A 15,353-nucleotide genomic window follows, 5' to 3' on the forward strand; every position below is an offset into this window, starting at 1 on the left:
AGCAGTGCTACAGGCTGGAGTGGCTGGAGAGCTGGCCGTGGCTGAGGAACTGGGCTTGTGTAGTCTGAAGAAAAGGAGGCTGAGACCTCACTGCACGCTACAACTACCTGAAAAGAGGTTGTAGGGAGGTGGGTGTTGGCCTCTTCTCCCAAGTAAATAACGACAGGGCCAGAGGAAGCGGCCTGAAGCTGTGGCAGGGGAGGTTTAGATTAGGTATTAGGAAGAATTTCAGGCACCCGAACAGCTGCCCAGGGAAGTGGTGGCTTCACCATCCCTGAAGTATTCAAAACCCATGGAAGTTTGGTAGGTCAGAGCATGCTCTGGTGACCACGGCTGTGGGGTTTGTGTTGACGGTTGCACTCGGTACATCTTGGCGGACCTTTCCAACGCCGACAATCCTGTGAATCTGCAAGCACAGGCCCCTGCAGCGGAACAGGGACACCTTCAGTGCACCAATTTACTCTCTCAAGCTCTGAGTTTTACCTCCCACCGGCTTCTGGGCAGGAGCAACTCCCCAGGGTGAACAGCTCCCCTGGCTGCTCTCTCCTCCCGGGCGGCACCGGGACCAGCGGCCTCTCCCGTCGCCGCTCTCAGTCTCTGCCGCTGTCGCCGCTCTCTGTCGCTGGTCTCTCTCTGCCGCCGGTCTCTGTCTCTGTCGCTGTCGCCGGGCAACCCGCGGAAACGGAAAGGCGCGGCCAGGCCCGCGGCGGGGGCCGCCGGGAGCGGGGGTGGGGTTGGTTTGAACCGCTGGCCGCCCGGCCGGGCCGGCTCTGCCTGCCGGGGCTTTTCTCGGGACCCGCCGGGCCCTCCCGGGAGCCAGGCCCGGAGGCTGCGGGGAGCGAGGTACGTGGGGCAGCCCCCGCTGCGGGAGGGGACCCGGGGGAAGCTCGCAGGGAGCCGCCCGGCCGGGATGCGGGGCCTGGGGGCATGGAATCCCGCGAACTGCCTCGCGGGGTCGTGCGGTGTAATAAATGGCTGCGAGGCAGCGCCGGGCAGGCGCGGGGCTCCTGGGAAGCGGCTGGGGAAAGCACCGGGAGGCAGGGAAGGAAGCGGGTTGGGGAAAGCACCTGAAGTTTTCGCCCTGCGGGGAGGGCGGCTGAAGCTCGGGGGGGGTCCCGGGGTCCGGGTGTCCCGGGGTCCGGGGGTCCCGGGCGGGCTCCGGCGGCTGCAGCTGAAAGGAGCGGCCCGGGGGCAGCGGGAATGCAGGAGCCGGTGTAGCCGGGAAACTGACAACGGGGAGAGCTCGGAGAAGGAGCTCGCTTGTTTTTTCAGTGCTCCGTAGTGAAACAATGTTTCTGACAAGATTTGTTTGTTTACTTTCGCTTAATCCATGGGTCTGGTTGTTGTTTTTCCTCTTCCCCCCCCCCCCTCCTTTAAAACAACAAACAAATGAAGAAAAACTTAGGAATGCAGCTGTGACAAGTGAAGTGTTTCATGCGTGTGGGTGCGACACAGAGACCTTCAGGTGTTTTATACACGTTGTGTGTAATTTAGTACCTTTTTGTGTGGTGGACTCTTCATTCTCAAATCTAAACAAACATCCTTGGAGATTACCTCGAGTGTCTGTTGTTTGCAAAGAATCCCTCTTACTGTTGTGTTTATTTGAGCCCAATAGGATATTTAGTTTTGTTTTCCATGTAGGTCCAAAGCATATCTTTGCAGAGCCTAAGATGTAGAGGGGCTAATGTGGATTGGTATTTGATCCTTTCTAATTCAATATGATTCATTTTGCAGGTTACTTTGTGTTCTTTCAAAATGAATGGTGAAGAGGAAATATGGGAACAACTAGATAGAGAACTTGACCACTGTGTTGTGGATATGAAGCCTTATGTTCTAAAGCTGCAGCACAGCTCAGGTGAAAATGGCAAAAATGTGCATATAGAGAAACATGAATAACAAAATCTCAGTTTACTGATAGTTATTATATGTACTTGTATCACTTTATTTAACAAGATGCTTAATGTCTGATATTACAAGGTACTGTTTTGAAGAGCATTTATGCAACTTCTGAAGTTAAATTTTTTAGGTACTATTACTATTGTTTGAGTTTCTGTCTTACTGATGCATAAATACATCAACTTCTCTTTTTAAAATAAATAATTCAGTAGGAGCAGAAAGTTTCTAAGAGGCATTGTGTTGCAATTTTGTAAGTGCAATCTCAAAACATTATTTAGAGAGAAGGTTTTTTTAAATTTGTCGTAGGAACGTGTAATAATATAAGCATCAATCAATAGAAGATGTTTATAAATCTAGTGATTAGAACAAACTGTTGTTATTAAAGTCACCAACCCTACAAGTTAAGACCTTGCTTTGAAACCTTGCATCAAATGAACAGTTTAAATATCTGGTAACAAAGCTTGTGTCAATAGATATTTTTAGAATGAACAAAGATTTATTGTGTATTTAAAATATTAATGCTCATGCAAGCTGTGTGTTGTAGTTAGAGGCAGCTCTTGCAGGAAGTTCAGAGTTCCTGGTGACTTGTGTGTTCCTTACTTATTAGAGATTAATTCCAAATATGCATTATCTAGAAGTCATGTAAACTTCTGTAAACATAAATTTATACAAAATATTTCTGGGTGACATACATTTGAACTATTATTAAAGACCTATTTTTAATCTAGGTACTTAATAATAATTTATTTTTCCCGTGGTTCTGTCATTTGTGTTTTTTTGTTTGTTTTGCTTTAAACTTTTGGGTAGAGAGGAAACATCTACAGAATTGGTGGGCAGTAGTGGCTTCTGATATTGCTGTGTGTTTGATTTGCTCTGAAGATGAGTAGCGATTCTGTATATCTGCATTTTCAGAAAGGCAGAGATGTGCACTGTGGATTAAAAAGCTGTGTGAGCCCTCAGGAGCAGGCACAGGAGTGGTGGGAAGGAAGAATCGGAACCTTCATGCAAAACTTCTGCTCCACATGCTGAAGCGAGGTGTGCTGGAGGGTCCTTTTGCACATAAACCAGAACCAGGAAGACTGAAAACTCTGCCTTCTTACATGGTGGGTGTAACCTTTTTGTAAGCCAAACTTGCTCAAATATATTCTGAAAATACTTTAAAAGTGTATGATTTGGCATAACTGTGCAAACCAATTCTGTATGAACTGAGTGGAATCGTGTGTGGTCAATCCAGGCATTTATGTTGCATAACTTGTAGTTGGGGTTGGAAGAATCTTTCAATATACAAAACCTTTTGAGACTCATTTCTTCAAAATTAGGGTTCTAGGGTGGCTTATAAAAAATAGGTGTTCTGAAGGACAGATAATTTTTGTCTTAATTCTTTGAAAGGGTGTAGTAGAAGACTCTTGAGGCTGTATTTTGTCTTAATCAGCAGATGGTTCTTGTGAAGGAAAATGTGCTTGAATGAGGTGACCTTGGTAGTCTGAGGTGACTGTAGTAGCTGATGTTTCTATGAAAGAAAACAGTATTTCACATAAATATTGTTAAGCTTGCAGTTTTCTGAAGACCTGAATATACAGTGGCAGTCATTGCCATGAGCTTTAGTGAGAGAAGTTTTAATTTATGCTAGAATTACCCATATTGAAAGAAGTAAAGTGCTGGAAAACATTTACACCATTGCCTGTTGTACTAACTTCCATGGATTGGGAAGGTAGTATTTGCACACTTCACTGACTTAGTTGGAAAAAGAATTTTGATACTGCAGATATTCCTGCAAGAGACAACATCAACAGTGTAAAGAATATATTTGTGTAAATATATTCTAGTGTTGATTTTGCGTTTATTTTAATTATAGTCAATTTATTTTGATGAACCAAGTTCAAGAAGTGTTCGGACTAGTAGCCCAGACTCCTTGCCTGACTGGGTAGTGGGAGAGCTAGGAAACAGTGAATCTAAGTATGAGGAATCATGGAAGACATCTTCTAAAGAGGAGTCATTTTTAGCAACACCACTTACATATGGGTAAGATTTTTGTATTTCCTTTATTCAGCATTCGATTCCTCTTTAATAGATGTTTGATTTAATAAGCTCTGTGTGTTTGAATGTGTATGTATGAATTTATTACACTCCCTCATGTACTCACCTTGAACCTAGTGTTTGTGCTTTATATACAGAAACTCTGGTAATAGCTTCCAGCTTAATAACTTCTATACTTTTTTGTTATTATGTTCCTCCACTAGATCATCTGTGGCTTCTATAAGTCTTCTTCCATGTGCTGTAGCTCTATCCCTTTTCCTCTTTCTTTTGTTCTCTTCCCCTTTCAGTTACAGACACTTAGCATGGAAAATCATCTGGCCAAAATGAGAAATTTGGCAGCAACTGAAGAGAGGACTATCTATCCATCTTTCTGTGAGCTTGTTAGTACTAACTAGACACCTGTTTGTCTTGTGTTTCATCATGGCTACTTTATGAAATAGCAAGATTTCTTTGTATTTCCCGTAAGCTTCATGAATCTTGGACTTCAGCAGATCAGACTGGACCAACCATAGTTGTTAGAACTTCTGAGGCTAAAAATCCAAGCTGGTGCCCTTGGGATACTCTGCTGTGTTATTTTGTTCTCCTGCGTGAGGAGGATAATTTGCAATGACTCTATGTCCATCCTTATTTGAACAGTCTCTCTCGGAGTTTGATTTATAATGTTTTGATTTCTATCATGCTGCCTACTACAAATACATGTGCCTTGTTGGTGGCTAGCACCTTCTGTGCCTACATCCTGCGTGTTTGTCATGAGGATAACAAAAAAACCCCAGTGTTGCTCATTTGCAGCTGTATGGCAGAATCCTGAAAATCTATAGCTGCACTTGCGGGGGCAATCCATCGGGCAGGCTGGTTCTGTAGGTTTGCAGGAGCCAATAAGCTTAAACTACATCCTTAGTCCCAGTCAGCTGGGTGTAGAGCTGTTTACAGAGCAGGTAAAGGGATGAGATGTGTCAGGTTATTAAGGCTTTTTTTCCTGTTTGCTTATAAAAATGACCCTGCAGTAATCAAGGTCTGCCAAGCTGACCAGTGGACTTTTTTTTTTTTTTGGTCCTATTTTGGGGGAATCTCAGGTACATTTCAGTTTAATCTATGTTCTCTTCCTAATTATTTACTTTCAGTTTTTCTTTTGCAGTGCTGCTTTGCACTCATTATCAAGATTTATGTTCAATTTTTTTTTTCATGTGGCTGCATTTCAGTAACGGATGGAATTGCCTCTTGTTTCTTGTTTTGAAGCTCAGTTGTTTAAACTCTCTGAAGTCCTTGGTGCAAAAAGCACTCAGAGGTAGGTTGTGAGTATCATTTGAAACTCAGCAGGCTCTGCACAAGAGGAAGGAAGTGTTTGCTCTAATTCTGTATGAAACTTCTGGTTTGGTTTCATTGCATTATGAATGTGCTCACAGGTTTTGTCTCAGAAGTCTAATGCTTTTTTCTGTGTTCACTTACATTTTTCTTAAGTGGTCATTAGCTGTTTATTTGTTTTAGGCACACTGACCTTTATGCCATGTATCACAGTACAGAATCTTGTGTTTTAAATTTTTTCAGCTTATTTGGGTAGATGACGGGCACTCTGGCAAGTTAATGACTTCCATATTGAGTATCTTGGAACTTTTCTTACGTGTCCATTAATTCTGTGTGATTCTATCAGTCATTTTTAAAGTTGCTCTTAGGACTGATGCATCTTCTTGCTTCAAGTCCTACAATATTCATACTGAGGGAACTTCTAGTTGCTTACACTCAAATGCTCTGATAGGAACCTGTGGTTTTGATAGCAGACTTGTGGTTTAAGAAACAAAGGAGAGAAATGGCCAGCTGTGTTACCATTTTACTGCTTTAAGCTTGGAGATACAAAGAACTGTTGGGAAGAGCTGTCCAGGTACCTTCAATTAAAAAAATTAGGCTTGACCTTTTGAAAATAAGGAATGTATTATGCTTCAGAAATGCTTCTGGAGACCTCAGCTGAATTGGTGTTAGGACAAGACACCTGGCATGGATCCCATCAGATTGTTTTGGTTGCTTGAAGTAGCACCATCATGATAGTGTCACTGTGGGTATTAGTAGTGATAACCAGTTATCAGCACAATGCTCACCTCTTATGCCCAATCTAGCATATTGATAAATTGCATGAAAATATACCTAATTTATCTGAATTCCTTACCTGTGCTGTCAGCTGGGGTGTTATTTGAGTCGGCTGAGGCAGTGTACTCCTCCCTCTGCATCCAGCTGGGGCTTGTTCCTGTTTGAGGAAGGCTGAGGTACAGTTCTACCTACTCTATCTGTTGTATTATTTGCAATATTTTTTCTCTGTTTGCTACCTGGATTATAGTAGAATATTGGAAATCTGACCCTTTTCCCATTCATCTGCACCTGAGACTCAGCTTGGACTGGCAAAGTTCCCTGAGACATGGGTGGGATAGTGAAACTTTATTTAATTTCCTTTTTTGTGCTGTGGGACTGTAGCAATAGCTGCATCGGTGATCAACAGATGGTTGCCAAGGCTTTGGTGAGGTCTCTGGAGTCCTGTGTTGCATACTGTTTCATGCCACGAGAAGCCAGTAAATGTGATGGAGTAAGTCACTGGTTTAGAGCAATCTGGAAGTGCGAGTTGGCTGTGCAGGCGTGGCTGTGCTCGTACCAAGAGTGGGGCTGTGTCTAAGGAAATCTGGATTTCTGTATTAGCAATTGGAGATGTTGATAGCTCTGTAGAGTACACAAATGAATCTTTATAGCAATGAGAATTTTACATGAAATTTGCATGTTATGTGGGAAGAAATACTGCAGGTAGATGTTCAGCTGTTGTTCAGCATTGAACGCTTATTTACATGTGTCTGTATTAAACGGTTGCTAATCTAACTGTATCGATTCTATGTTTCTTAGCATTTACAGTTTTGACTGACGTCAGTTTTAAGGATGTGGAGTATTAAATATTTCTGGAACCTGCAGTTTATAGAGAGTGCCAGGAGGTGGTGATCTTGTTCCATCATACTTGACCCTCTCTGAGGAGGACTGTATCCATAGGCACACGTAGTTGAATCAAGGTTTTGCATGCCAACCGTGACTCAGTTCCTACAGATAGACTAGAACATTTTCTCAGGGCAAAACAGATAGTGTCAGTGTAATATTTTGATGTTTGTTTATCTCAAGATTCCCTCCTTCAAAAGAACCAAACAACTGGAGACATTCTTTTCATAGTTATTTGTATCTTGCAATACATGTATTTCTATGGTTGGAGACTGGGGCTGTTCTGTAAGGAGTTATCTGACTAAATAAATAAAAGGTAGCGAGACAAACCTTACTTGCCAAGTAGGGTGTAGATGTGTAAGGTCAGCCCAGGTGGTGCTAGAAAGATGCTGTTTTATTTTGGAGTGTGAGAGAATTTGTTTTAGGAATGTGTAGTTTGTTTTGCACAGAAACCTGGTCTACCTGACCCCATAGGAAAATTCCGCTCTATGTTTATAGATGATCCCTGAATAACATTGTTAAAGGTTAGTGTGTAGCTGTGCTGCACCAGGAGGAACCAGGGAGTTTCCCTTACTTTGTTCCTCGTAGGAAATTATTTACTAATCTCCTTTATTAACAGCAAATCGCTTCCTTCTCCTGTTTTAGTTCACTGTTTTGGCTGAAGCAGGGGGTCACGAGGCTGGTGTCAACACTCTGACCATTCTCCACTCACCTGCCTTGGGAGGAAAAAAATAATCCTGTGATTTGTGGAGCCTGACTTATATTAGCAGAAGGTGGAAAAGGGAGTGATCAGGTAGTATTGCTTGATAGGAGCAAAATTATGGGCCATCTTTAGTCTGTTGTTTTGGTGTTGTTTTTTTTCCAAATTCTGTTTATAGAATCAACTAAACCAACTTCTTCAAAATAGCCAATATAGGAGAAATAATAGATCTAGATTTTTTTTTCCCCAATTTTTTTACAATTTAGAAATATTACAGGTAACACAGGTTGGTTTGAATACGTATCTATATTCCTTCATCTCTGAATGATAGGAGCCTGAATTTTCTTTTCTCTCATTTTAAACACTGGAACTTTATTGATTTATTAGGCAATCTGAGTATTGTTCAGAAAAAAGCCTGATAAAAGGGCAGATTTACTGGCAGGCGAAGATTTGTCTCCTTTCAAAGAAAGATAACTTTGTGTCAAAGGAAACCTTGGTAAGAAGTGCATGATTTGGAAGGCTAGAGAGAGTCCTTGTATTATTGTATTTCTCTTGATCTTTTTTACCTCTAGGACTTTGCTTATCTAAACTATTTACTGCTTTGTAATTGTTACTTTTGAACCGGGGTATGTTGTTGATGTTTCTTGGTGCTGGAAGGGAAGGTGTGCTCCCAGTTGTTGTGTTTCACTGGTCCCTGCTGTTTTGCTGAAGGCTGGGGCAGTTGTGCTTGGTGAAAAGTTTGTCTGTTGCTCTTCCTAGAAGTGATTAGTTTACGTTGCACATCCAACAGTTGTCTTTCTGTTCATAAACACTTAATTCTTCTTGGTGTCTTTTTGGCATAACTTACTGTCTCATTTGCTGCCAGATGAAAAGAATGAAAAGTATTTTAATGGTCTGACTTGATTTTGATACAATGTAGCTAGGCCTAGGAAGGTGAATCGACTCAGAAGAGCTTTTAGTTCCTTTACTATATGTGGATTTAACATTGCAGTATATGCTGACGGGTGTTCAACTACTGTTTGGGATCTTCTGCTGTGTCACCCTAACTAAAACTTCTATAACTTCATTTTCTTCTGGGCTCTTCTTTCATTATTCTATAGTTGACAAAGGTCTGGTGAGCACTTACATCAGGGACAGTTGTCTTCACCTATCTGCTATTCTTCATTTCCTTTTGTTCAAAGTCTTTATTTATGACAAAAACTTAAATAAATTAATCCCTGTTACTCTCTGGACAGAATAACTCTTCATGCTGTACTTTTGTCCTAGTTTGTGGGCCTTTCTTTACCATCTTGCATATTTACCATTTTCATCCATAAAATAGAGCTGATATGATATTTGCAATAATTTTTAAAAAGTGAAACTATTTTTGATCTATTTGATTTATCTTAATTATTTTCTCTTGTATATTTCAAAAGATTTAATTTTAAGGTGAACATTGTATACCACAAGTTGCTGAAAAGGAATTTTTCTCTTTCTCCTTGCTCTTTTTGTTAATAACAGGGAAAAGCTCAAGCATAATGAGAAGCCAGAATTAAGATCACATTCTAGGAGTCCTCCTCCCCGGACAGATGAAGATAACCTTGCCACATCATCATCTGTAAGATGCTTCTACTTTTTGTCATAAAACTTGCTCTAGTTTCAATTAATTGTTTTTTTGTATCCTCATAAACCTGTTATTTCTAATTGCCTGTGTCATCATCCCTGCAAACATGTGCAGACATTTGGGAAGGAGTGATAGGAGGGACTAAGTCTCATCAAAATCTGTCCTCTGAGAGTGCAGGGAAAAAGAATTCTTGTAGGATGGTCTCAGTTCATCCTGACAGCTGACCTCTGTTTAGTGTAGTGTGTTTCATGTCTGCTGCATTGTTTTCCCCAGGCTTGGCAAACTGACTGTACTGACATCATCTTGGATTTTGCAATAGTAGATTAAAGAAAGCTGCATAGATGGCTTTGGCTCTGTTTAATCATGGTTGACCTCTGAAAGAGTGAATTTCTGGACAGTTTGTCTTATCAAACTTTACACAACTGGCTTTATGGCTGATGGAAGAACAGTGAACAGACCTCATGTAAAACCCTTTTAGTCCAAAATATTTTATGGTATTGTATGTATCATTGCAAGCTCCCATGAAACACTGAATTTGGTGTGTATATTTTGTCAGTCGGCCCACACTTTGTTTTATTGCATCACAGCAACAGCTTAGAAAGATTGCAGCTGGAGGTGGGCTTGTTGACACCTGAGCAAGGCATATAGGCTGTTCTTACCCTTCTTTACTGGGCACAATCAAAAACTTGTGAGGAGATGAAGTGCAAGGAACTGAAAGCTTGCTCCTGGGCTCTGTCTTTCTGAGGACATTTCTGTTTTGCTCTGCATTTGGAGTAGAGGACTAGCAAAGGGATGCTTTATCATGGCAGGCTGCAGATGGTTTCTTGGCAAAAATTGAATGTCTTTGCTCTAGACTCTTGTTGGTATGAATGTACTTAAAATGTGTGTATTCATTGTATATATACAAATGTAATTAAAAAAAAAGCCATAACTAAAAATAAAAACAGATGCTGGATTTACTAAATTTCTCCTTATTGGTTTCCTGTTTCTTTTACTTGACTTAAAGAAATATTTCTATGGAACAGTTACTGTAAAGAAAAGGATTTCCTTCACTTGAAATCTGGATTTGGTGTTTTAAAGATTTTTTGGGGTTTTGTCTTAGGTTTTTTGGATGATTTTTTGTTGTTGTTGTTGTTGTAGTTCCTTGCCCTACCACGGGCGTCCAGAGAAATGTTAGACAATCTCTGCACTTCATTGTTCTTCATCTCCATATACTGAGCTCTACAGTGATTGCAGCTTTAAAAGGGCCTTTAAGTGAAATAATTCTCTCTTGCTTTGCCAAACGGTTTGATGAACATTTGGCTGCCTGGAACAAATAGTATCTTGTTCTGTTGTCCGGGGCACACAGATGTTCTGGCATAATTCAGGCCCAGGTAGAGGAACAGGGAGTCTTTTAAGAAACATTAAGAGCTGCCTCAACCAAGTGTTGATTAACTGAAGTCAAAGCTCCATTCACTGTATATTCATAATGAATGAGCAGATTTTAAAAAGAGGTGCTTGGCTGCCAAGACAGACCTCTTGCTAACAAAACTTAATGAGACAAAGTAATTAACGCTTCAGTGTTCTTTTCCTCTAAACAGTGTATCTCAGTTAAGGGGAATTTTCAGTACTGGCTCACCTATTTGATATATTAAATGCAATCAGTGGTTACTGTTATCCTACAGGAAGAGCTCTCTTCTGAAAGATGTAGCCTTGAGCTACAATAGCTACAGACCTTGCTGAATGTTGGCAATAGTTTCTGCAGAGAGGATCTCTAGCCTTGAGCTGGGCAGCAGCTGCTCTGTCCTCTGCTTTTGCAGCCCTGCCCACTGTTAGTATCCCTGCCTTGCTGTGACTTCCTTTCCTTGTTCTTTATTATTATTTGGAGGCTGATCCAGTGATCTCTGAATTCTGGATTAGTCTCACAAAAGGTACTGTGGCGATGGCTCATTTCTAGAATAAATATGTTGCCTGAAGAATGGAGTATTTTGGTTGTTATTTAGTAAATCTTTGTAAAAGAGTCCGTTGTGTTGGAAATAGGTAAAATAAAGAGCAACATTAAAGTAGAGGCTAATTTACCCTCTGAATCCCCTTCTTAGCATGGTATCCTACTGGTCATTTGGCTCTTCAGATTAAAGCTGTCAGAGGTATCCTGGCACTTTCAGGAAGTGCAGTTTGGGCACTGCCAAGTCGAATGAGAAGCTTTATTTTTAGACTATGTATCTGCCAGCTTTTCTGATATTTTGTTTGACTTTTTTATGTTCCAGGACCATCATCATCAAAAACCCATTTCTTTGGATGACAGTGACCTGGAAGCACGTCTGCATAGTTGGAATCTTGGGGTAAAATAGACAGAGTACATTATTTATTTACTGACTTGAATTGAAGACTCATTAGTCATGTAGTCTGCATCTCTGAATTTGGTCAACAAAATTTATGTAGGAATCAATAAATGAAATGGTAAAGCTTGAAAGGGTAGTTATGAATACATGTCATCTTGAGAAGAGAATGTTAAAAATGCCTCTTAATCCCTTGGTTGTATTTCTGTGGAATTAGTCCACAACAATTCTAAAGTTCTACTGAAGTCCCTTCTCTCTGTAGCTGTGTTCCACTCTATTTTTTCTGTTGTGTTGCTTTGTCTTATTTGAGGAGGGATGAGATCTAGTTTCTAATGAACTATTTCAGCTTAGTTTTGTTATTTTTTTAGAAATAAAGTCTGGTATTTTCACATTGTCAATTTAATCAGTTACCAGATAATCCTTATCCTTCATACACTATCCAGCCCAGAGGAATATGACAGCAATTAAAAATGTTGGCTCTTACACTCAATGGTTTGCATTGATGGCTAAGTTCTCTTCAGTAAAAACATAAATGGTAAGAGATAATTTTAACTTTTTTGTGTGCTTCTGGGTGATTCTGTTGCTGTTTTGGTGCCTGTCAGCATTCCAAGTGGAAATTGCTTTCTTGCTTTACTTCTGAGCGAGAAGTCTTGCCCGTGAGACAATCCAGGAGCTGCCTGACTGCTTTCTCCAAAGAAGGTGGGGATTAGTCAAAGTATTAGTCAGGGTGCATGGTATTGCTCCTTGGAGTTCCTTGTCTTTTACAGAGTAATAAAAGAACAGCTTCTAGCACTTTCAGACTTAGTTGTGTTTTACAGGCATCATGGTTTTGTGGAGTGTGGAGCATGAATCTCCAGAAAGCTTTTCAGTAGCAGATGACTCCCATTTGCAAAAGCACTGTGCAGGTGTCTGAAACAACTGTGCAAGCAGTCACTTGCAGATCTTGGATATTTGGGCTGTATAAATACCTGGATTATATGCACAGATAGTTGTGATACCTTGAGCTTTTAAGCTGCTTCAAGGGGCAAACTTGCTCGTGGCCATTTTACAAATTGTTCCAATTGATGCTGACAAAGACTCTTTTTATATCCAGCATTTTTATATCAGTGTTGATCTGCCTGCTTGCTTATCTCTTTAATTGTATTTGTTTTTCTTTTCTAATTGAGATTCCAGTTTGCAATCATGTTGTGTTGATAATAGATGGTTATTAAACTATGATGATTCTCCACTGATATGGAAACTTTCTTGGATAACAAATTGGCTACTGTGACACATAAATCAGTTTTTCAAGTCTCCTCTCCAGGGATGATAATTAAATGATTTGCTAGTGAGAGACTTTGATTGCCTGATAAGACTTGTGGGGAGTTACCTGAAAAAGAGGATTTGAGGTTGCGAGAGAGAGGTCTCTGTAGAGCAGTGTTTCCCTGCTATGGAGCACGGCCTCCAGAGGGTTCTTAAAGGGTCAGGAAGTTTTAAGGAGTGTTTCATACTTAAAAAAGGAACATGTAATTATGAAAGAGAAAAAAAGCCTAATAAATGAGGGCAGCACTTGAGAATCTGTTAGGTTTGAATGCAAGATGTGCCTGCTACTATTTGTAAGCATGTTTTTTGCTGTAGGAGCATCTAGCTGTCTTCTAATTGCTACCCACATTTGCAGACCCTTTGAGAAACCTAATTTACATGTGATCCCACCTCAGAGAAGATCCTTGACCCAAAAGAGTACTTCAGTTGTGGGGGAAGTTAAGAAGGGAAATCCAGGGTGGCTTTCACTTTGAACTGCTGCATATAAAGACCAGTTGTTTTTAAAAAGCTTTTCAAAATTTCCTTGGTGTGGGGTTGGTTTTTCTTTTTAGTTGTGTGCCAAGGAATGAAGGGTGACTCAGAGCTGCTAGGCTGGCAAAGATCTGTGCTTCTCTACATTTTTCTTGCAATGGCATTGGGGACACAGCTGATTCTGGGAATTTCAGACATGTCCTCATACAAGGATTTTTTTCTCAGTAAGAATCCTTGAAATTTTGGGAAGCTATTCTTAATTCAAGCAAGTGTATATGGAGAATATACTTCTATTCAAGAATCTGCAAATATCTAGACAGGTGCTCTACATAAAGGTGAGAAAAGCTTAGCATCATCCAGCAGCAACTTGCTGCTAAAGCTTCACTGTTCAGTCTAGGCTTGTCTGAATTATAATGACCATTTATAAATAATTACTTTGCTTTTTCCCCTTATCTTTTGGGCATCTACATCTTTAATATATTTTAAATTTCATTGTCTTCAGAGGTCATGTATTTTTAAGGTCACCTGCTGAATGTGTTGTGACTTTATGATATGCTTACATCAGTGGCTGAGATTTTAGTTTCTAGTGAGCAGTAAAAGAATTTTTCCATTTGCTTTGCAGCATTCCTGATTATCAAACATTTTAGTGTATAAGTTCTTTAGATTCTAGTCATGCCTGGTTGAATGTAAAATAAAGTTTGTTTTGACTGTGAAAATATGCCTTTCATACATGGAATTCTAGTATAAGCTAATTTTAAATACATGATGAAGATGTGTTTTTCTTATCCCTTAGTGACTCTTATAGGTGAGGACTATCCTTAATTCAGTGTTCATGCCTTAAAGTTGCATTTGCCATGTAGAAAAGAAACCCATTTGTGTTGCTGTTTGAAAGTTTCAGAGCCAGGAGTTTAGGCAAATGCAAGTAATCCTTGGTCATGTTACTTTGAACTTTGTCGTTATTCAGCTATTTAGGATATAAAAAAATCCCCTGGAGTATCTTAGTTAACTTGACAGCTGTCAATAAAGTTCTGCATGTGATTGCAAACTAAGTACACTTAATGAAGAGGACATTCTCAGCTTCCCTCTAGTTATGTCTCAAAAAAATAATATTGTGAAATATATGTAGTGTCAGGAAAAGAAGCTTGATGAAAAATTGAATGAAATGTCTTTTTTCCTTTTTCTCTTCCCCACCCTTCTTGTTTCTAAGCTTTTTAGATTGCAGATAAACACAACTTTTGGATATAAAAATGTATCTAAAGGACCAACAGTGAATTAAACCATTACATATTCTTACCTGACCTGCTTACACAGTGGTTTTGTCATGATGCTTTTGGTACAGTTTCATTTGTCACCGAGTTGTAGACTTCCTTAGGTGCAACAAAGCAGCTTGTTTAAATATCCCAGGAAATTCAGCACTTCAGTTTAGGTAGAAAACATACAAGGAGATTGTAGCCTGGGGAAATAGTACAAGGTTTTTTAATCAGGGAGAACATGATTTTTTTATCGTTGGAATTCAGCCAGGACAAGAATTAACTCTTCAGCTTTTACCAGAAGCGATGTGGGATCTTCAAAGAACCTGGACACTCAAGTCTTGCCCAGAAGACTTCAGCATGGGAAATGTTATTGCCTGATAAAGGTTTAAGAGGACTTAGACAAGGGAAATTCCACAGTTAGTGTCTTGTATTATGTTCTCCTTTCTTGGAGAAATGATAGAACACAGGGTTAAAGTAGATGCAGGCAGAGAGAATTCTTGGGTGGCTACAGCAGCAGTGTGTGTTATGCCTGTTGTCTATGCTTGGCTCACATCTGCCTCTGTCTTTCCAGTCTAGTTAAGCTCAACCGTTTCTCTACAAACCATTTGATTATCTTCAGTTTGGTTTCTTTGTCTGTCTGCTTACTATAAACATACCTACTGTATATGTTGTGGTGTTGGAGGGCAGCAACACTGCAAAAACTTTCCCACAATGAACTCCAAGCGGTGTTGTGACTTCAAAAAATAAATTCAACTTCCATGCTGACAAACAATCTTCATGTGCTTTAATGTCCTTCCACTAAGACTGCAGAA

At 40.1% G+C, this 15,353-nt stretch overlaps 1 protein-coding gene across 4 annotated transcripts in view; it reads left to right on the top strand.

The window, feature by feature from the left end:
• The window catches only part of CEP112 (centrosomal protein 112), a 157,852-nt gene continuing 142,499 nt past the window's right edge, over nucleotides 1–15,353 (top strand). For 2 of the 4 annotated variants that reach the window (XM_051634572.1, XM_051634575.1), the window contains exons 1-6: nucleotides 1–128; nucleotides 1,735–1,855; nucleotides 2,809–2,999; nucleotides 3,752–3,918; nucleotides 9,095–9,191; nucleotides 11,444–11,518. In XM_051634572.1, the coding sequence (XP_051490532.1) occupies nucleotides 1,756–1,855; nucleotides 2,809–2,999; nucleotides 3,752–3,918; nucleotides 9,095–9,191; nucleotides 11,444–11,518 (630 nt within the window). In that variant the 5' untranslated portion in view covers nucleotides 1–128; nucleotides 1,735–1,755. Of the gene's footprint in view, nucleotides 129–206; nucleotides 304–760; nucleotides 844–1,734; nucleotides 1,856–2,808; nucleotides 3,000–3,751; nucleotides 3,919–9,094; nucleotides 9,192–11,443; nucleotides 11,519–15,353 lie in introns of those variants that run through there. The other 2 variants (XM_051634574.1, XM_051634573.1) reach the window with 2 other exon arrangements.

This window comes from Apus apus, chromosome 17 (assembly GCF_020740795.1).
Source record: "Apus apus isolate bApuApu2 chromosome 17, bApuApu2.pri.cur, whole genome shotgun sequence".
Taxonomy (NCBI): domain Eukaryota; kingdom Metazoa; phylum Chordata; class Aves; order Apodiformes; family Apodidae; genus Apus; species Apus apus.